Source organism: Bos grunniens, chromosome 22 (assembly GCF_055505025.1).
Source record: "Bos grunniens cultivar Pamir isolate PY7600 chromosome 22, Bosgru_T2T1.0, whole genome shotgun sequence".
NCBI lineage: Eukaryota > Metazoa > Chordata > Mammalia > Artiodactyla > Bovidae > Bos > Bos grunniens.
This window is the reverse complement of record NC_141186.1, coordinates 43,914,068-43,937,566: the sequence shown is the minus strand read 5'-3', so window position 1 is coordinate 43,937,566 and position 23,499 is coordinate 43,914,068. Positions and strand designations below refer to the sequence as shown.

Sequence of the window (23,499 nt, the reverse complement as noted above, 5' to 3'; positions counted from 1 at the left end):
TAATAGACACCGGTGGTACGCATTAAGTTAACTGCAGTGTTAATTACTACAATGAGGGCTTTGTAGGGAAATGACAGAGCTAAATGTCTAAAATGCTAAAATCTTTCTTTAGCACCACTTTTGTATTCATTCTGGAGAATCAAGCTTTATGCTCCCAATCTACCTGCAAGTCCCCCAAAAGAGCCATCCCTGGAAAAAAAATATCATTTACTGTTCTCACACCCAACCAAACAAAAAAAAAATTGTTTCTACCATATAATACTCTGTCCATACACAAAGTTCCTTAGGAGTCAAAGAAAATGATGTGCAGTCAGGAATGAATCATTTGTTTTTTTCCAATTTTTCCCACATTTGATATAGGAACATTCATTTTCTAAAGAAATTAATAACAATATCATAAAGCAAATGAGACAAGGAAGTTAACAAAATTTTTTATTCTTTACCTGAAAAGATCCACTTCATGAACAGTAGGTAAAATAACAGATATATGAGCATCTCCCTAGGAGATAAAAAAGACAAATAGACAAGATGTCATTGAAATTTACAGAAACTGGTTTTTAAAATCTAACTCATGATCAGTAAGCCATGTTGCCCTCTCTGTCTTTTAGGATTCTCTTCCTCCAGAAGCAGCTACAAAGAGAATGGGTGTTATCAGTCTCCCCTAACACAGCAGAAGGTCAAGGATGACACAGATTCCACAGATAAAGCATTAATCCAGTAGTCAGATGTCAGATTAATTCTCAACTGTATGAAATACTTCCATAATACTAGTTGAGATATACAACAGGCAAAATTAGTCTTCCTATTGCTCTCCATTTTTATTTAATTCAAAGAACAAGGGAGTGCTAATATACCAGTTAAATAATTTCAAATGAAAAATTCATCCCCACCCACAAACAAATGTAACTGCGGGGAAAATGAAAGGCAATCATAACTACATAATCCTTTTGATTAAGTTTCCCCAAACAGAAGTCTGTTGACCATTCTTCTAAGATTAGAGGTTTTGTTAGAATCAAACCTTGTTTAATCTTTTTCAAAAGATAGCTTTTTCCTTTTCCTCACAATTACAGTATAAATTCTGAGTTCTCCAGTGTCTACCAGAGAAAGAACAACAACAACAAAAACGGAGCAACATTAGGAAGCTTATTATCAATTCATTAAAAATTATTTAATGGGATATTTCAGTGATATTCAGAAATGTAACATAAATCTAAGAAATTCTAAATTTGCTAGTTGAAAATTTCTGCTAAAGAGACTATATATGCTCGATTATTCTACCACAGTACCATACTACCTGCTGAGTTAACTGCACTATTTGAGTTGTCCCAGGCTTGTCGTGACATGTGGGAATCCGGACCTGAAAAAGAAGAAAATAACTCTGGCTACAAAAGAATGACCTTTTTTAATACAGTAATTTGTGAGTGACAGTACAAGAAGGGATCAGAAGCACTCAGTCTATCCTGAAGCTGAAAGGTATACTCAGCAATGCCTAAAAAGCCGTGAAAGCAAAACACTTTTGTAAGATTCAAAATAAAAGTTGTATTTATTTTCAGTCACAGCAGAAGGTAAGTGAACCAAGGTCTCCACATTCCCACACACAGAAATCACTAACCCACTGAGAAGCAAACGTGCTGAAAACCAGAAAAGGACATCAACTACATACCGTTCCTGCTTATTGTTCCAGTCTTTGCTTCATTAATATACACACACCCAAACACACCCTCTCAGGCTTGCCAAACTACGGGATATATCTCACAGGGAACCATGAGAACTCTCAACCCAGAGCAACTTTTGATTATTTAGGAGGGGGGGAAAAACAGAACAGAAACGAGGACATCTGAAGAGAGAACATCGCCAAAAATAAGCCCAACTTGAAAATGAATGGCAAAAGCACTTAGAGCACATTTACACAAACTCTGAGAACAAAATGTTAACTCATTATATTAAAAACAAAAACCACACAGCTTAATAGAGAACAATACCCAGATGCTATTAAAAAGATTTCATAAGACTGAGAATCAATGGCTTTCCTAATTTCTTTTAAAGTTTACTAACTCATACTCAATTCTACACGTGCTCTGCAATACCATCCATCTCTGGAGGACCATGAAGCTGTACAATTCTAGGAGGTGGCATTCACATTTACAAGTATTATTAAGAATAACACCACCATCCTCACACTCTACAGGATGAAAACAGACTGGTGCCCTGTGGAGTTGTGTGACCAACAGTTTTGTGGTACCTCTGTAATTCCTTACACCAAGGACAAAGAAGTGAAAGCTGCAAAGCGACTGAACGTTATTAGGGAGTTAAAAAGCAAAATGCGTACGTGAACTTCCTACAGTTCTTTAAAAAAAGAGACAAATGAAATACAAGCTATCATTACCTTCATTACTACCCCCATAATAGGCAGGTATAATGTTTTCCCTGGCACTGGTGCAGGCCATCGATCAACATCATTACAAGCTGAAAATATAGTAAAATATTTCTTTAGTATAAGTGGAAATACTAAAATATTAACAATGGAACATTAGAAATTAGAACTCCACTTTTTGCTTTCTATATGGCAGAAAAAATACACTTGGAAGGATGGAAGATAAATGGCAAAAGAACTGAAATAACTTTTATTTCACAAGATACACACCAATGTTCTAGGATACAAACTGGCTAACATATGCTTTGAAATGAATAGGTTTTAAAAGAAGTTTTCTTACTTATTACTACTAAAATCAGCTACAAAGCACACAACCTAGAGGAAGTCTTCTTTCTGTATCAAGTGACATAGGATTTCTGTTTAATAGTACTCTAAGTATCGGAATTGGCAACTCAATATTTGTTCATTATTATCCAAAAAATAAGCATCATCTGTATTTCAAAAGGAGATAATAAAAGATAGGGTCTGTGTTGTTTGTAGGTAAATACGCCAGAAGCATAGTTTGATATCTCTCCATCAGATAACCCTCAAAATTCTTAACTGATCTTTTTTCACTTATTTCCAGTAAAAATTTTAAAACTCCTTTATAGAGGAACATAACTCATACAATATTTAACTTACCTGCTTCCAAATAAGGTTCATTCTTCTCAAAATACTCTGGTGCTATCTGCTTGAGCACAGTGTGAAAAAAATGAATATAAGGTAGCTTGCTGATTAAAACCAAGGACTGCAAGGGAAAAAAAAACAACAGTGTTTAATTTCCTTATGACTATAATTTAAGTTTGTCATTTCTTATGTAACCAATTACTAACAAGCCAAATTCAGCAAAAAGTGTGGATTTGAAAATAAAAAGGCTTTGACAGTAGATAGTTAAAAGGAATGTAAAACTAGAATGGCAGAACACTGAAGTTTAACCTTATTACTACATTTTAAGAGCATAAAGACATAGTCACAGATTTTCCTGCTCTCCAGGAAAAAGAATTTCCTATAAACAAATCAGTATCGTGGATAATTTCAAAGCCTAGCTACTATTTTTGTCAGCAAAGCAATATTAGGAATTAGCCAGATAAACTCTTCCTAATAAAGAAAATGCAAATGATGATGCTTTTTCAAACTAAAACCTATGGCTGTTATATTTTAGGGTTCAATGGCTTTAGCCACATTCTTAAAAATTGTCACTTTATAGTCTATGATCACTTCAGATATAGAATATGCTGATTTTTTTAAAAATCTATTTTTCTTGAAAATTACTTTTCACCTTTCCACCAAGCATCAATACACGGCCAGGGCATACTCTAGTTACAGTAGGTAACAGTGTGTCCCTCCCTGTCAGCTGGGATCAAACTGGAACTAACTTATATTTTTATATTTATATATATATATATATATATATATATTTAGATACAAAAAAATTATACATTTAGAGTGGGAGCAGTAATGCCTAAGAAGTTGGTCAAGCATATTTAGTGGCTCTTCAAAAAAACATACTGCAGACTTTTATTCGTTGTAACTATATCACAATCTGTTCATTCTTTCCCTTATTCTAAAATGTGAAAATTAAACAGATTGTTCTGAGTTTTGAAAGTTTCATACAGTAACTGTAACTTACTGCCAGGAATCTAGCACATAGATAGCAGAAAGGCAAAATTCAATAGCAGTTAAAAATTTAAGGGCAGATGTCTACAATCTAAAAAAAAAAAAGATAAAATATAAATTCCAGTATGTTTAAAGATGAAATATGAAACTTTAAAGACTGTTCATTCTAATAATTTCTATTCTTCTAACCACGATGTAAAAATGTTTCCACTAATGTATATGAAAATTACCTTCTGAAAATAGCCTCTTTTTAGAGTTTTATCCCGAACTTGTCGAAAATACACATATCCATAAAAATAGGCAGGATCTTTCTATGAAAGAAGTGACAAATTAAAAACATACATATATATCAACTCTTTACTATTAATAGCAAGTTCCTTTATAAACTCAAACTGAGATGTGAAGTATACACAAAAAGCTAGTTATACTTTTCCACCAATGTAAACAACTATCATGATAATAACTGCCAGATAGAAACCAGCTAACTTGCCTAAAGATGAAATAATTATAGCTTAATGTACAAAGTTAACCTTCTATAACTTAATGTTTTTATTCTTTATTTATATCTGTGGTAGTTAACGGAAATTGAAAATAATCAAATTCTGTTTTCCCCAATGGTACACTTAATGTTTTAAAAATCTGCCTACAATTTTTGAGGTATTCTAATACAAAATTTCAAGAGAGAAATTAAAAGGAGTTAAATGTTAATCTGAGTCCTACATATACTGCTATATTTTTCACCCAATAATAATGAAACACTGCAATGTTTATCAACATACAATTTGAAAGGCAATTACATTCCAAAAAAACTTGCAAAATTTTTACATCCTAATGGAATAAACTCTGGCCCAGTTCCTTGTTATTCTTTAAACAAATATTTATTGACCACCTACTTTGAATAACGCATTGTGTTAGAGAAGATAAAATGATGCATAAGACATAGTTCCTTAAGAAGATCACAAACTAAGAGAGAAAAGACAAGTACAAAAATGACTATTATGTAAAAGGAGGGCAGGTACCATGAAAAAAGCACAAAGTAGTATTTTTTCCCTTCTGCCAAGGGGCAAGAGATTACCTGTCTATGGTGATCAGTAAAGATTTCACAGAGGCAGATGTTTTTGAATTAGGTACTGAAGAATAGATATGACTTAAACAAAGACATTTCAGGTTTAGAGGGTCAAAAGTTTGAGCAAAATCATGCAGAGACAAAAAAATACAAGCTACCTCAGGGAAAAGCTATAGTTCAATTTAGCTAAAATATGACACATGTATAGAAAGAAGATTAAGCTAGAAATTCAGAAGGTAAAGTTTTATCTTGGAAGGCCTAAAAAGTGAGAACCAGGAAACAGTACTATCATTAGCTCTTTATTCATTAAGCAATAGGTAATCATTTTAGATTTGTTTTATGTAATATATTATGCACACTTTAGCTAGGAACACTGTATAAAATATATTGCACTGAGAAAGACAGGAGATGGGTGTCTTTGGGCGAATTTTGTAATCCTCAGTAGCCCTCAAGTTTGCAAAAGGAACTGTCTCAGAACAATATAGGGAGGATTAATAAGATGTGTGTGCTTAGTCACTTCTGACTCTGTGACCCCACGGACTGCAGCACCCCCTGCTCCTCGGTACATGGGATTGTCCCAGCAAAAATACTGGAGTGGGTTGCCATTTCCTCACCTAGGAGATGTTCCTGACCTGGGGATCAAACGTACATCTCCTGCATTGGCAGGTGGATTCTTTACCTCTGAGCCATCTGGAAATCTCATTAGTAAGATAATATATGCTTATTGATACAAGGCCAAGAACACAAACAAGCTATCAGCAGCTGAAAGAATATGTTAGTAGTGATAGCCAAGGTCATGGAAAGGATGAGATGGCTATAAGAGACATTTTAAAGGATTTTAAAGACATTTTTTTAAAGGCTTTGCTTACTGGAAGATTAGGGTCATTGGTAGAACACGGAAGGTAAGCTGTAAATACTTATTTGAGGGAAAAGATGTCAAGTTCTTATTGGCTGTGCTAGTAGGACATACAGATAGAATGATTCTTCATGTAGTTAAAGTGTGAACCACTGTACCAAACAGAAATTCTGGAACCATCTGAATTATTAGCATTGTTTTTAGCAGACAATAACTGCAAACCAAAGCTCATTTAAAAATCAAAGAGACAACAGTAATTGTACTGTAAAGCCGGTAGGGATTACCACAGGGAATCTTTAACTCTGGGTGATATTCACCCTGCTTCCACATTTAACAAAGAGCTATTAACAAGAAAGAAAATTACCTCAACATTCTAATTTCTATTATTCACAATGGCATTATAATATGTTTTAAGAACAATAACTTTAAAAAGTCTCTTTCACTCACATACTAAATCCTAATGAATCAGATTCACTTAGGAAATCCAACAGTTTAACACGGTAAGAAAACAAAAGCACAGTTTTTCTGAATGCTGTAAGAGGTAACTCGGTCCTAAAGTTTCCTCTCACATGGACATTATTCTATTACTACTTTTCCAACCTTTAAGTAAACTGGTAAATCTTTGTCAAATTGATCCAGGAGACAATGCAGTGACACCCTCCTCCCAGAAGACTGTCGAAATCTAAAACAAAACTGGGTATCTCCAAGACAACCTAATGAAAACAAAAATGAAAGAAATTAAGGACAGCACAGTATAACATTAGTTATCCAGTTTCACTATATTTTAGAGCTAAAGAGGTCCTATCATATTGAAACCCATTTTATCATGTTTTAGAGAAGAAAAAGGAGGAGACCCTGACAGATTCAGTGACTTGCTCAAAGCCATCTTTTCTAGTTAGAGGCAAAGTCATTAGTAAAACAAACATCTTATGTCCCTCTACTGTTTTTCCTATTCCGTTTTCTCCATGTAATTAAAACTTTTTGAAAACTGTGTGTGTGTAATGTTGATTCACAAACATAATAATGGGCAAAAGAAACTAAATACAATAGAACACAAATTGTTCAAATCCATTTATATAGTTTTTTTTTTTTAAAGCAGGCAAACTATAGTGTTTAGGAATGTACAGTTGGATGATAAAACTGTAAGCAAAAGCAAGAAACTTAATACTGTAAGAATCAGTATAGTGATTTGCAAAGCTACATGCATCCTAGTGTTCACAGCAGCATTATTTACAATTGCCAAGGTATGGAAGCAATCTAAGTGTCCATCAACAGACGAACAGATAAAGATGATGTGACACACACACGCACATATACACAATAGAATATTAGCCAGAATAAAAGAATGAGCTTTTTGCATTTGCAGCAACATAGATGGACTTGGAGGGTTTTCTGATAAGTGAAGTAAGTCAGATAGAGAAAGACATACACTGTATGATATCATTTCTATGTAGAAGGGAAAAAAATAAAACAAACTGTAAGCAAAACTAACAAAATAAAGCAGACTTGCAGACACAGAGAACTAAAGGTTGGTTACCAGTGAGGGGTGGGGGGAATAGAGGGAGTGGGAAGGTGGGGGGTATAGACTACTGGATGTGAGAGAGGCTATAATGATTATTGTACATTAAAAGGAATACAGTCAATATTTTACAATAACTGTAAATGGAGTATAAATTATTAAAATTACATTACAATGTTTTAATAAAAAGAAAAAAAGAATCAAGGATAGTGGTTACCTTAGGAGAGGGGAAGGAAATAGTGTTTGGGAAGGGACATGAGACAACTTCTGTGGTATTGGCAAAGTTCGATTTCTTGACCTTGTGTGAGTTTTATATTTCACAATGAGAATTAAAAAAAAAAAAAAAGATATAGCAGACTCAGGAAGAGTTCAAGTAATAGACTTTCCATTTTAATCATTTCAATTATAAATAAAGGTTTAAAACTTTAATCATTTTAGCAAACCTCTTAAAACATTACTTTGTCAGGCAATAATTACAAAAAACTGTAAATGTTCTAAAAAGTAAAAGACACAAGAAGCAGTTTGTCACTCAGATTCTTCCTAGTTACTGTATTTAGAACTAATAAGATTAAATACAGAATGTGCTCAAGAGTTTCTTACCATTATTACACACAGCAGTACTTCTATTATTAGTATATTAGTATTATACACAGAAGTACTTCTGTTTCTTTAGCACATGAAGTTCTCATAAAAGAAGGGAAAGTGAAAGCTGCTCAGTCATGTCTGACTCATTGCAACCCCATGGACTATAAAGTCCATGCAATTCTCCAGACCAGAATACTGGAGTGGATAGCCTTTCCTTCTCCAAGGGATCTTCCCAACCCAGGGATTGAACCCACGTTTCCTGCATTGCAGGCAGATTCTTTACCAGCTGAGCTACAAGGAAAGCTCAAGAATACTGGAGTGGGTAGGCTATCCCATCTCCAGCAGATCTTGCCAACCCAGGAATCAAACCAGGGTCTCTGCATTGCAGGCAGATTCTTTACCAACTGAGCTATCAGAGAAGCCCAGCTTGATATTACATTTAAGTTTTTTAAAAAGCAACTCAGTTTATATACCTACATGCAATTACAGAAACTAGTATTTCTTTGGTGGAGAAGGGAAGAAACAAAGAGGACTGGAGAGTGAGTCAATTCAGTTTTTTTTTACTTGTTACAGCTGACGGTTTATAATAAGGAAAACACATGAGACCAGAAATAATGGAAAATACTCCTAGCATTGTTTTAGTCCAACGGATTTATACACAGATGGTTCAGTTTTTCTCTTTAGAAGACAGAAAGATCCACTGAGAAGTACACACTAATTTCTCTGAGACACTTAGCAAGATACAGCAGAGAAAATGCAATGGATTTTAAGAAAGAGAAATATAGGTTCTGAAGGGATGCTGAGCTTTATGGAAAGAAAGTAATTAAGTTCCCACAGGCCTTCATCCCTACCCACCCAGCTCCATTCCAAATCATGGGCATGCTGTAAGAATTTCCCAGTGGCCAGCTGTACCTGCAAGTTGTACAGAACTGGTCGGGAAGCTAGATCACCAGGTCACAAAGGCTTTAGCCAATGTCTTTGTGAACTGAGGTAAATGGTTACCATTTCATATTTCAGAAGTCTGTCCCTTCACACACAAAAGGTTACTAAAGGAATATCAACCCCTTACCTGGGCAGACCTTTGTTCTCAATCCTGACTTCACTATTAATGGGGCAGGAAAAGAGGCATAACGGATGGGCAACCAGGTTGTTTATATTTGCCTTTAAGAAAACGATACCTGTGGAGGGTGGGGCAATCCTGATACCCTACAACCTCATCAAAAATAAATCTACCTTGTTAGTATGACCCATCCAGTTTGCCTATTTTTAATAATAGAGTGAACCCCTACGTAAGAAATATGATTACACATGAATGATGGTGAAGTATGACTGTGAACATGAAGGAAAAGTTACAATCTGAGGAAAAAGGAGTCACGATCAATGGGAAGTAGTCCCAGGTCCATCAATAATTAACCTTCTACAGGTTACTTAGCCTAAGTGACTTGTCAATAAAAGTAAGAGGCATCCTAAAAGTCACTTTCGGCAGTTATGTTCGATAATTCTAAAATAAAGTTCCACAACCAACCTATGATTCTACTGAATTCCAAGCATCTTACCCAATATACTAAGAAAACGGAAGATCTATAAAGATCCAAAAAGACCTAAAAGTCATGCAATGTGTGCCACAGCTTTCTGATTATTAACAAAAAATGGGAAAAAGTAAATGGAAATTACTTTTTCTTTATTAAAATAAAGGAATAAAGAATTTACACAAATTTTAAGATTAAATGGCAGCTCTCCAAAGAAAATATACCTTTACATGGCTTCTTGATTAAGAACAACAAAAATCCTTTCCTTGATAAAAGTAGCAGGTAATAAGGAAATGGCAGATTTGCTCAGCAAACCCCCAAAGCCTGAGGAAAATTCTACTTTAATTAATCTAACATAATCTTTACTAGCCTCGAAAACAAACGAATAATCCGACATTCTTTATACCAAGAAAGTTCCTGTAGCCTTCCTCCAACATCCTTTTCCAAACAACTAAGTTGTTAGAAGAGAAATCAAACAGAATTCCAGGTCAAAACTTTGTCGTTATTTTGTCTGCTTCAGAAGTGGTTCCACCCACCCCCAGCTCAATACATGAATTGAGCGCCCATTTCAATGAGTGCTCCCTCTGTGGTAGGCACTGTCAGGAACATTTTGGATACATTAACTCATCTGGTCTTCATGTTTCTCAGGTAAGTTCCCACTGTTAGTCCTGTTTGTGAGGAGGAATTAGAGGCACAGAAAAATTAGGTAATCATCCGAAGAAATAAATCTGCTAAATGGTAGAGTAAGAAGAACCTTGAGAAGTCTGAATCTGGAGCTGATACTCTTGAGCATTATTATATCATACTGGTTCTTTCAAGTTAAAATGGACCTCAAAACACCACTTCCACTAATGTGAAATATCCAGAACAGGTAAATTCATTGAGACAGAAAGCAGACAGGTGGTTGCCTAGGGCTGGGTGAGGGGAGGGGAAGAGAAGGACAATGGAGCATGGAGCGGGTGATAAATATTTTCTAAAACTGACTGAGGCAATAACAGTTGCACAACTCTGTGACTGTACTAAAAATCACTGACTTGTACATTTTATAAGAGTGAACTGTATCTCATAAATCTTTTTTTTATGGTACTTCACTGCCAACTGGAGCAAATCAAAAGTTTCTTTTCTCCTCTCAAAAAACAAAAAATCCTTCTAAAAAGTACCCCTCTGACTGAAGAGTTGCTGAACTCACTGGTTTCTGGGCCAGTCCTGTCAGTTTCAGCAACTCCCATACAAACACCAAGCAGTATGCCACAAACAGCTCTCCTCCTATTTATCAAGGGCACAGATGATTTTATCTTCTACATCTGCCAATGAAACCAAGCCTGCAAAGCTACAGGTAAACAGAAGACACTTTCCCATATCAAAAATATTACTTGAGATTTGAGGGAAAAAAACTTACATATTTTTTTCTAAAGGGAAGAGACAACTTCAGAGTATTTTTATTTCAGCAGAAAACAGCTATAGAGCAGATCAGAGTAAGACTAATAAAAGAAAACATGAGACTTTAAGCGTGAGCTCCATTCCTGGCCTCCAACTCTATGTGGTTACTCTCTTTGTGATGAGAGTTGGACATGCTGAGAAACAGGAGTTTAGAGCAGAGCTTCTCAAAGTGTAGTCCACAGACTGACTCTTGTTACAATACATGACAAAATAAAAACTCAAATTGAGAGCACACATTTAGAAGCCCTTACAGCAAATTGATATTCCCATGACAAATCCGGACTTTCATATGGTTTTTCCCCTTTTCATGGTTCTAAAAGTTCATGTGCATAGCATTCTGTAAAAGCACTGGTCCACAACAGATTGGAAATTTTTTAAAAATCAAAACTGTCCTTCAATACAGATGAGTGTGAGAATGTGAGGAGAACTGTTTTCACTATTGAGAAGTGTAAAATACATGACGATATCCCAGCTGTTTACAGAGGAAAAAAAAAATCTGTTGAGACAAACACTATCTTACGTCTAATCCATCCAGAATAAGGATTAATCTTTCCCTTGGATTCATCTTTACTTGAAACTCTCTACTAATGCTGAGTTTTCCCTCTGGTCAGGTTTAGAACATGGTGATTATAGTCCTTGGCTATCCATCACAGCCTAAGGATCAGGAATGCATATATCCAAATGATATTATAGTAAATAATGAGAAAAATAGCTGACAAATATTTATCAGAGAGAAACCATCCTTTAAACATAGGTTCCTAAAGATAAAAGCCATTCAAATGGAACAAAAGACTGAAATCTAAAAACAAAAAAACAAAACTTTTTTCTCAAGTCACAGTACCTTAGGTGTGTGTATTGGTAGTGGGGGAAGGAAGTGGACTGCCAAATCCTCCCACTGAGAATCCCCAATTCTTCTTTATCTATATAACTTAACATAGACTCTAAATGCTGTTTTGCTTTTTTTTAGAGTGTGCACCATGGAAACTAAAGCTAGATTATGATTCTCTCCTAGAGATTGCTCTACTCCACCTTCTGCAACAATTCAGCTATCTTGGAAAAAATCAAATCCATTCCAAAGTTGGCATGGTACTGATTTCAATTTCCATTTAATGAACGCACAAGTGAAACAAACTATTTGGACAATCGCAATTGAGAATAGCGATCTCAAATATATACAAAATGCAGAGTCTCTTGTTGTCTAGATTAATATTCATCTGTTAAAATGGCAAGGTTGATTTTACTTCTAAGCACCAACCATATTTTGAATAAAAAGAAGCACACTTCATTTGATGTGCAGCCTATAAAAAAGGCTTTACAAAACATACGTGGGTCATTCAAACGCCTAAAATACTGAACACATTCTTCTTTTTGGCCCCATGGAGTCCTAACCACTGGACCGCCAGAGAATTCCCTGAACAAATTCTCATTTTCCAGATTTACACTTGAGTTTACGTTCCAATAAGAAAATGACTCATATACAGACTACAAAACTACAAAAGACTATCCAATTAACTTCTTAGTTTTGATGCGCATGTAGAGAGGTGAAAGACAGCCATGAAAACCAGCCATGATCTGAATGATCTGAAAGAGAAGAGTGTGCAGTGTAATCCACTGGGATTCCAATCACATAAAGTCTGTTTATCCTGTAATCCATACAACTCAGCTGACCTTTAATCATGGAAGTCCAATCCAACACTCACTAAATCAGAACTACATGTGTGCGCTTTAACATCCTTTCATTAACAGGCAAAACATGCAAAAAGAGTCTGTTAATCCAGGTCACAACAAAAGTCCTCCTGGGATTTCTCAAAGCCATCTTTTTTTACTAAATTATTTTTTCCTTACATATTTCATGAAAGCTGAGTTCGAAATGTATAGAGAAAATCTCTAGAGCATTTATAAGGAAAAGAGAAAATGCTTTAAAAAACTAAAATGTCATGTCTCCCAAATCAGATTATCTAAACTAAATTAACAGGATATTAGAAGTAACCACAAAAGGAAAAGGAATCTGAAGTGCCTTTGAGTCACAGTATTCTAACTGTGTGGTCTAAGAAGTTGTGTTCTGGTCACTCTAAGCCTGAAAAACTATTTTGAAGTGAAACACAAAAGGCAACCTGAAAGATTTCAACAATTAGGGTCACACAAAGACAGAGTTTGAAAGAGACCAGCAAAACCGTTTAATAATAGCAAACACTTATAAAATACTTTCTATAGTCAAGCACTATTCCGAATGCTTTATATATACTAACTCATATAAACTTTTGCAAATAACTGATGGCCAGGCTTTATAACCATGTTCACCCTGATATTTTTTAAATCCCTACTTTTACAGAGTTCTTGGAACTAAAAGAAAACTACTTCCTATAAATCCTCAAACACACCAATGTTGCTGATTTTCAGGCTTATTATTTCAACAGTTTATTGCTCCATGCTCTTTTACCTCATTACGAGACAATAGTTACTTTAAAAGCTGAACAACTAACACCAACATAAGATGTGACTAGACATCATAAACTAGATATCAAAATCACTAATCCATTAGGCTGAAAATGACTTTGCTAGACTACTATGCTATTTTAATTAATTTTCACATATTAAGAACAAAATCAGTATTCTCAATATAAAATTCAACAGAAACACCACATGAAAAATAGTTACCTGAATTTGAATCTGGAAAAGACAAATAGCAAATATTGGTTTTCTGAAAAAGAAAACAAAAACTATATATGCTGACACATACACACCAATAAAAACAGAAATACAACAGTAAACAACCTAGAGCAATGTATTCACTTACTTCTTTATCAGTAAGTCTGGAATGCTGAGGATAGATTACCTGGAAGAAAAAGAGAGTAAACTTTGTTAGATAAATATATGAAGTATATACTACAAACATTAGTAGGGACCTCTAAAATACTAGTCAGCTATTATCAAATCGTTTCATGAAACAGTTCACAGTGAAAACAGTGAAACGGGAGAAGCTGGGAGAATTGAGTAGGGTTTACATTTGGCAAAAAAAAAAAAAATTGTTTTAAACCAAAGTTATCTCTAAAACTTGGGTGAAATTTTGAGTTATCAAGAATAATTTACCTGTGGAGAAAAGGGAACCCTTCTACACTGATGATGGGAATGTAAATTCGAACAGCCACTATGGAGAACAGTATGAAGATTTATTAAAAAATTAAAAATAGAAATACCGTATGACCCAGCAATCCCCCTCCTGGGCATACACCAGAGAAAACCATAATTTGAAAAGATACATGCATCCAAATGCACTATTCTTAATAGCCAGGACACGGAAGCAACGTAACTGTCCATTAACAGAGGAATGGATAAAGAAGTGGTATGTATATACAAAGGAATATTACTCAGCCATTAAAAAAATGCCCTTTGCAGCAAAACAGATGGATCTAGAGATTGTCATACTAAATAAGTCAGACTCAGAAAGGCAGATATCAAATGGCATTGCTTATATGTGGAATGTAAAAAAGAAAGGTACAAATGAACTTAAATTACAAAACAGAAGTAGAGTCATAGATAAAGAACACAAATGTAGGTTTACCAGGAATGGCAGGGGGCAGGGATGAACTGGGAGATTGGGACTGATACATACACACTACTACATGCAAAACAGATTTAACTAATAAGGACTATGGGCTTCCCTGGCAGCTCAGATGGTAAAGAATCTGCCTGCAGTGCAAGAGACCTGGGTTCAATACCTGGGTTGGGAAATCCCCTGGGAAAGGGAACAGCTACCCACTCCAGTATTTTTGAAAAATATATATATAAAATTGTTCCATCTTTTTCATATCTACCTGATCATTACCCTGATAGCTTAGTTGGTAAAGAATCCACCTACAACGCAGGAGACCTTGGTTTGATTCCTGGGTTGGGAAGATCCTCTGGAGAAGTGATAGGCTACCTACTCTGGTATTCTTGGGCTTCCCTTGTGGCTCAGCTGGTAAAGAATCCACTTGCAATGAAGGAGACCTGGGTTTCATCCCTGGGTTGGGAAGATCCCCTGGAGAAGGGAAAGGCTACCCACTCCAGTATTCTGGCCTGGAGAATTCCATGGATTGTATAGTCCATGGGGTCACAAAGAGTCGGACACAACTGAGCCAACTTTCACTTCACTTTCACTTCCAATAAGGAACATCATAGGAAACTCTACTCAGCTCTCTGTAATGGCCTACATGAGAAAAAAATGTAAAAAAGAGTGGATATATGTATACATATAACTGATTCACTTTACTGTATACCTTAAACGAGCGTAGCATTATAAGTCAGCTAAACTCCAGTAAAAAGTTTAAAAAAATTTACCAATTGAATTGCCAGCAATTCAAAGTTTATAAAGTCTTTTTTTTTGTAGCCTAAAATCTAAAGAGATCTTGAGCTACCAGCTGGTAGCTACTTCAAGAAATAATTTTCAATTGATTCCAAGAAATACAAATCATTACTTATTAAAAGTAAAATGAAAAGGAAAAAAATAATTACCTGCAGTTTAAGAAATATCAGAGGCCATCTTCCTGCCATAAAGCCTATCCCAATTTCTCCAATCCCTTTAAATAATCAGAACACTTTCCTAGACAGCTCCATTTAGTGCCTGCAGTGACCACAGCCACCTTCTGAGGGAAACTCCTGCCTCAGAGCCCCCACAAAGGAAGCAAGATGAGGCTACAACAAGCACTGGCAAACACCAGACCCAAGAGCACCCACTCTATACATCAATCAACTGCCCAGATGTGGCTGGGCATGAAAATTCTGCCCAAATATCAGTGCCCAAGTTGGGCCAGTACAGATTCTCTGGAATGTGAAGAAGATAGGGGTACTCTGAGGAGCAGGTTAGCTAGTGGCTGATAACCAAAAGGTGAAAAAAATCACACAAAATGTAGCTGAACTGTTTTAATACTGGCTTGCTAATGTGGGGATCCATGGCTTCTCAATTCTGGAAGAATCCATGAGTTCTTCTATTCTGCAGTTGTCCAAGAGTCTGAAAATCTTACATTTCTAGAAATAACATACAGTAATAGCACATAATGGGGCTTCCCTCATAGTTCAGCCGGTAAAGAATCTGCCTGCAATACAGGAGACTCAGGTTCAATTCTTGGGTCAGGAAGATCCCCTGGAGAAGGAAATGGCAACCCACTCCAGTATTCTTGCCTGAAGAATCCCATGGACAGAGAAGCCTAACAGGCTACAGTCCATAGGGTCACAAGAGTCGGACATAACTTAGCGACTACAGAAAGAGAGAGAAAGATAGCACATGATAAACCGTATTAAAGTGATTTTACATATTTATTTATTTAGTTCTCACAATAATAGACAAGGCTAGTAAAATGGTATCACCATTTTACATATAAGAAAACTAAGGTAAAATAAAAAGATGAGAATTAACCTTTTCTGAGCATCTTTTAGAGTTTCTAGTTTTCATAACCGGAGAAGGCGATGGCACCCCACTCCAGTACTCTTGCCTGGAAAAGCCCATGGATGGAGGAGCCTGGTAGGCTGCAGTCTATGGGGTCGCTAAGAGTCAGACACGACTGAGCGACTTCCCTTTCACCTTTCACTTTCATGCACTGGAGAAGGAAATGGCAACCCACTCCGGTGTTCTTGCCTGGAGAATCCCAGGGATGGGGGAGCCTGGTGGGCTGACGTCTATGGGGTCGCACAGAGTTGGACACGACTGAAGCGACTTAGCAGCAGCAGCAGCAGCAGTTTTCATAACAACTCTGTCAATTCTTCTTATCTTTACAGAAAAGGGCACAAGTACACATTGGTTACATAACTCTCCTAAATTTTTTTCATTTAGTAGGTGCCAGAGCCAGGCCTTGAACTTAGGTCTGTCTGATATCAAAGTACACAAGCACCACTCCTCATCCCACCCATAGTGGCACTCACTAACATGCAATCGCAACCCTCTTTCCCCACAGCCAGGACGTGACATACACTGCTTCTCAATTCAGGGGTATGGGGTGGATCTACAGGGCTGATATGTCACATGAAAACACCCATTCTATTCCTGGAAGAGAGAACGACACCAACTGAATATTTGCTCTGTTTTGCTTTGTATCCCATGTTGTGACCAAGCTGACTTAACCTCTGTCTCCATAACTCATGAAGGTAAGAAACTGGTCTGTTTTGTTCAACTCTCTTCACACCTAGAACTGTTTCTGGTGCATAGTAGACACTAAAGAAATATTTCTCCAATCAGTGGATATACTCTCACATTAGTTCTATTTGACAACTCAGTATTTAGTAAAATGTTGTCTTCTTTAAGTATACATAGATCTCCCCTGCTTCACCTTGAGATCATTTTCCTTGTTACCTTTAAAGGAGAAATGGCAAACTTATAATCTACTTAGCCATATTTATGAAAATCTCATTACATGTAAATTACACTAGAGTTTGCTGGTCTAAAACATATTGACAAGTTTAGTGGTCTGTAACAGCTCAAACTTAGTCTCTAAAATCACTTTTTTGTGAATGCCCTTCAAATTTTTATTTCCTCAAATCAAAACATCAATTGAAAAGCAAATATACAAAGTTAAATTTTTTGGTATTACATGAAGACATCAACCATGGTTCCTTTGGATTTTGGTTTCTTAAGTTTCAAAATATTAGCATGATAATATAAAAAACAATATTGCTATGTTTTACCCACATATAGCAGTACCTTAAATATATATATATATATATATATATATATACATAAAACATGTATATATGTGTATGGATGTATATATTTAAGGGGCTTATATATGCTATATATATTTATTAATAAGTAACTTTTTTTAAAGATATGAAAACTGCATAATCTATCCAAGTCTGCCTTTTATGGGATTCCCTGGTGGCCCAGTATTAGAACTCCACCCTTCCACTTCAGGGGACCTGGGTTCAACCCCTGATCATGCAAGTAGGATCCCAGAAGCCGCACAGCAAGGGCAAAATATAAATAAATAAATAAAAAGTCCACCTTTTAAAAATTCTGATTGTACTAGACTGTCAAATAGTATCTAGAATTTCATTTTAATGTATTCTGTTAGAACTACTCAGTGTCTTATTTTGGAACAAATATGATGTTGTAAAAGAAACAATGCATATTTATATGCTATAAATATAAATGGCCACACTGTGCTTAAGATCAGAAAAATTCATACTTAACTTTAAAAACCTCAACTCCCTATTTAAAAAACAAAAGAAAGAAAAGTAACCACCACCAAGTATATGGAAGTGCACAAATTGCCACCATTACTAGAATTGTTTTCTATGTACATACTTTATTTTGCTTTTTAAAAAAAAGCTTAAATAATAAGTTTGTGCTTAGTCGCTCAGTTGTGTCTGACTCTTTTGTGACCCCATGGACTGTAGCCCACCAGGCTCCTCTGTCCATGGGCATTCTCCAGGCAAGAATACTGGAGTGGGTTGCCATGCCCTCCTCCAGGAAAACAGAAGTTTGGGCAATGACTATTAGTTTGGTCAGTTAGCTCCTGATACCTACATGGGAATTAACCAACTGTAGATTGGCTCCAGAACCTGGAGATGCCTCTCACTTGAAGTTTTCTCACTCCATAGCTCAAGTAAAGGCATCTCTGTCCCCCCAGCCACTGGCATTCCTAGGAGGCATCAAAGGGAGACAGAGAGAATCAACTAATGTCAGTCTGGTTTTGTTACCTATGTTAAGATCTCCCATGTTACAACAAAAAGGGGAGAGAGAGGTGGTCAGTTAATAACCCAAGAGAAAATTAAGTTTTATTTGATATAATTATTAAGGCCTAAATATGATAACAGGCTGGATGGAGCTCAAGCTGGAATCAAGATTGCCAGGAGAAATATCAATAACCTCAGATATGCAGATGACACCACCTTTATGGCAGAAAGTAAAGAGGAACTGAGGAGCCTCTTGATGAAGGTGAAAGAGGAAAGTGAAAAAGCTGGCCTAAAACTCAACATTCAAAAAACTAAAATCATGGCATCTAGTCCCATCACTCCATGGCAAATAGATGAGGAAACAATGGAAACAGTGACAGACTTTATTTTCTTGGGCTCCAAAATCACTGCAGATGGTGCTGCAGCCATGAAATTAAAAGATGCTTGCTTCTTGGAAGAAAAGTTATGGCAAATCTAGATAGTGTACTAAAAACCAGAGACATCACTTTGCTGACAAAGGTCCATCTAGTCAAAGCTATGATTTTTTCAGTAGTCATGTATGGATTTGAGAATTGGACCAAGAAGAAGGCTGAGCAGCAAAGAATTGATGCTTTTGAACTGTGGTGTTGGAGAAGACTCTTGAGAGCCCTTGGACTGCAAGGAGATTAAACCAGTCAATCCTAAAGGAAATCAACCCTGAGAATTCACTGGAAAGACTGATGCTGAAGTTGAAGTTCCAATACTTGGATCACCTGATGCAAAGAGCTGACTCATTGGAAAAGACCCTGATGCTGGGAAAGGTTGAGGGCGGGAAGAGAAGGGGGTGACAGAAGATGAGATGGTTGGATGGCATCACTGACTCAATGGACATGATTTGAGCAAACTCTGGGAGACAGTGAGGGACAGAGAAGCCTGGAATGCTGCAGTCCATGGGGTCACAAAGAGTTGGACACGACTGAGCAACTGAACAGCAACAAAATATGATCACATATTTCACATCATGATATGACAGAAAAAAATATGCCTAAGAAAAATATTAATATATCTGCTGGAAAATAGTATTACAAAATGTTTTAAATGGGTGTATTCAAAGGTACATCTCTCTGCTATTTGCCCTTATATACCTACCATTCCCACCTCAGTATGAAAATAATCATGGTCCCAGGAGGAGGAAAATTAGGAATACCAGCTAACTTACAGCCAGTATCACTGGGACATGGAAAAAATTCATTCCTGCCATGCACCCAAGTTGTGTGCAAATGGGTGTCAACCTGACATATGTGACTACATGTTTGTCTCTACCACATGACCCTGAGTGGTATTCCAGACCTGAGACTGCATTTCCCCAGAAATACTTGCCTTGATCTCCTACAGAAACATCAACTTGTATATAAGCATCATCATGACCTTAAGGAGAGCATGAATTCAAAACACAATGAGAATTAGGTCTTCAATGAACAAACAATAAAGTGTACTGCAAATGGAAATTGTTTATAGGCAAAAAAACAAGTCTACATTTTTCAACTGGTATTATCTTATGTAATTAACTGGCTGAAAAATATTTTAGGATATAGTAAATATAATATGATATCTCTTTTAAGAGACTTTTAAATATGAAAAATAAAGCAATGACATCCAGTAGCAATAAGTACACCAAAAATCCAAATGTCGATTGCTAAGTATCATTCTTCAGTAAAAAGAATCAGGGCTCCTTGGAGAGGTAGCTGATAACACAGCTGGGGCAGGAAAAATATAAGATGAGCCAAGAGCATCTTGTGGTGCCAGAAAGAAAAGAAGTGCTTAAAAAGGGGGAGGCATGATTTTCTGGACACAGAAACCAATCTGAAAGAAAAAAAAAGGTACCAATGTTCAAAACTGGAAAAATCTGACCAAAAACATAAACAACAGTAGTAACCCAAATAATAAAATAAGTATCCTTGAGTCCATATTGATAGAGAAGATGGAGAGACAGATGGTTGGGTGGATGGATGCAAATCATAAATCTGACACAGGCCTAGGCTACAGGATCCATAAAGATTTCTTACATTTCAACAATAAAAAGTCAAATAACCCAATATTTAAATGGGCAAAGGATTTCATTAGACATTTCTCATACAAAAGGCCAATAAGTACATGAAAAGATACTCGACGTCATTACTCATTAGGAAAGTACAGATAACATTACAGTAAGACACCACCTCATACTTCTACAATGGCTGTAATCGAAAGGACAGACGAAGTGGTAGCAAGGATATGGAGAAATAAGAACCCTCATACATTATTGATGAAAACAGAAAAAATGAAGTCATATTGGGAAACCATTTAATAGTTTCTCATAAACTTAAACATGGAATTACCATATGTCTCAGCAATTTTATTTGTAGGTGTATAGATTCAAGAGAAGTGAAAACATACATTCACACAAAAACCTGTATATGAATGTTTATAGCAGCACTATTCATTATAGCCAAAAAGTGGAAACAATCTAAATTTTCATTAAATGATGAATAAATTTAAAAAATGTGATATATCCAAATAATGGTATAAAACTCAACCATATAAAGGAATGAAGTACCAATACATTCTACAACAAGGATGAACCTTGAATACATACTAAGTGAAAGAAGCCAGACACAAAAGGCCACATGTTCTATGATTCCATTCATATGAAATATACAGAAAAAGAGAATGCAGAGAGGCAAATCAGATAGTGGTTGCCAGGGGCAGAAGGGAAAGGGAAATGGGTCATGACTGAAAGTGGACCTAAGGGAAATTTGAGGGCAGTAATAATATTGCTTCTTGATCTCTACTGTAGTGATATGGCACATTGACTTAATGAAAATTCACCAAAATACAGACTTAGGATTTGTATACTTTTTTATGTTACACTTCAATGAAAATGTTTACTGATTTTAAAAAGTGGAAAAAATAGCCAGAAATCATAGTATCCTCAAGTCTAAAATTTCTGCTTGCTGAAGATCTAATGTAAATTATGCTACTAGAAAACCAGATAGTTTGAACATGGAATGGACAGTAAAGCACTTCTCTCAAAAAGAGTAAAATTTATCATGTGTAAAATAGGTTGTCAGTGGGAAGTTGTTATGGGAGAAGGGAAGGGAGGCCCAAGAGGGAAGGAGCATATATAGATGTATTTTATATATATATATAATTATGACTGATTTGTGTTGTTGTATTGTTCTATGGCAGAAACCAACACAACAGCGTAAAGCAATTTTCTTCCAATTAAAAAAATAGTTTTTTAAGAGTAAAGTTTAGATACAGTTTTCCATATTTCACATCAATCATCATAGCAAGTATAAAACATAAAGTACTGGTGAAAGAACTTGACAGTAGAACTTCCCAGATTATCTCCAGATTATATAATTTAATAACTGAATCAGAGACTGAAAAATGAAAGTGAAAGTGAAAATGTTAGTCACTTAGTCATGTCCAACTGTAGCCCACCAGTCTCCTTCGTCCTTGGAATTTTCCAGACAAGAATACTAGAGTGGACTGCCATTTCCTTCTCCAGGGGATCTTCCTGACCCAAGAACTGAACCCGGATCTCCTGCATTGCAGGCAGACTCTTTACCATCTGAGCTACCAGGGTAGGAATCGGAGATTACTACCACCAAAGAAGCCCTTGTAGAATCTGGGAGCCTAAGAAGCTCAAGGGGTCACTAAGGTTTTAAATCTCAAATAATAGAGCTACATCAAGTTACCATGAACTGCTACTATTTCACAACGAAATTTAAAGGCCATTATTGGTCGTGGTGGTTTAGTCGTGTTTGACTCTGGCAACACTATGGACTATAGCTTGTGTCCATGGGATTTCCTAGGCAAGAAGGCAATATCCTTCTCCAGGGCATCTTTCTGACCCAGAGATGGAATCCAGATCTCCTACACTGCATGCATATTATTTATTGACTGAGCCACCAGGGAAGTCAAAGGCCATTATTAATACCCTGCATATCCTATCCTAACCTTCACTGTGGCATGGCCTACCTTCCACGCTAGACTCTAATCTCAATGAAGGAAGAGATGATCAAGGCTTTATCTACAGAACATACCAATGTTTGGATATGGCAGTTGTCCAATAAATATCTGAATAGATGGCTCAATGAGACAGTATAACATGCAATTACACACACCCATTTCGATTAAAACAGTGAACATGCTGAGGATCAAACACTGAGGCTTTAAGTCACCAGAAGAGAGAAAGAAACAAAGAACACCTTTCACATAACTGCCTTTATCCTTCTCAGAAAATAAACAGAAACTTTCCTAAGATACAGAAAACTGTGATGACTACTCTAGGTTCTACTTTGCTAGGGAATAAGGAGGAATACATAAGCAGTGACTCAAAAAAAAACAAAAACAGAAGGGAAAGAAAGGAGAGTCAGTTCTGCTAAATGCTCTTTCAAAAACGGCCTAAGTTTACCCAAGAGCAGAGCTTTATCTTCAATTTGTTAGGGAAAAATAAAAAAGGTTGAGGGAGGATCAATAATCAAATGATTATAAACTATCCTGCTTTTTATAATTTCAGTTCAGTTCAGTTCAGTCACTCAGTCGTGTCCGACTCTTTGCGACCCCATGAATCGCAGCACGCCAGCCCTCCCTGTCCATCACAAACTCTCGGAGTTCACTCAGACTCATGTCCATCGAGTCAGTGATGCCATCCGACTCTTTGCGACCCCATGAATCGCAGCACGCCAGCCCTCCCTGTCCATCACAAACTCTCGGAGTTCACTCAGACTCACGTCCATCGAGTCAGTGATGCCATCCAGCCATCTCATCCTCTGGCGTCCCCTTCTCCTCCTGCCCCCA

The 23,499-nt window shown here is 36.4% G+C and overlaps 1 protein-coding gene across 10 annotated transcripts in view; it reads right to left on the bottom strand.

Annotated features, from left to right (window-relative positions):
* Positions 1-23,499, bottom strand: part of DENND6A (DENN domain containing 6A) — a 72,336-nt gene that overhangs the window by 41,298 nt on the left and 7,539 nt on the right. For 4 of the 10 annotated variants that reach the window (XM_086367365.1, XM_086367367.1, XM_086367364.1 and 1 more), the window contains exons 2-9: positions 13,823-13,861; positions 13,684-13,726; positions 6,553-6,665; positions 4,261-4,341; positions 3,056-3,161; positions 2,387-2,466; positions 1,295-1,357; positions 444-499 (exon numbers count right to left, since the gene is read on the bottom strand). In XM_086367365.1, coding sequence (XP_086223491.1) covers positions 444-499; positions 1,295-1,357; positions 2,387-2,466; positions 3,056-3,161; positions 4,261-4,341; positions 6,553-6,665; positions 13,684-13,726; positions 13,823-13,861 — 581 coding nt within the window. Of the gene's footprint in view, positions 1-443; positions 500-1,294; positions 1,358-2,386; positions 2,467-3,055; positions 3,162-4,260; positions 4,342-6,552; positions 6,666-8,071; positions 8,095-8,968; positions 9,087-9,125; positions 9,264-10,774; positions 10,881-13,683; positions 13,727-13,822; positions 13,862-23,499 lie in introns of those variants that run through there. The other 6 variants (XM_086367370.1, XM_086367373.1, XM_086367368.1 and 3 more) reach the window with 5 other exon arrangements.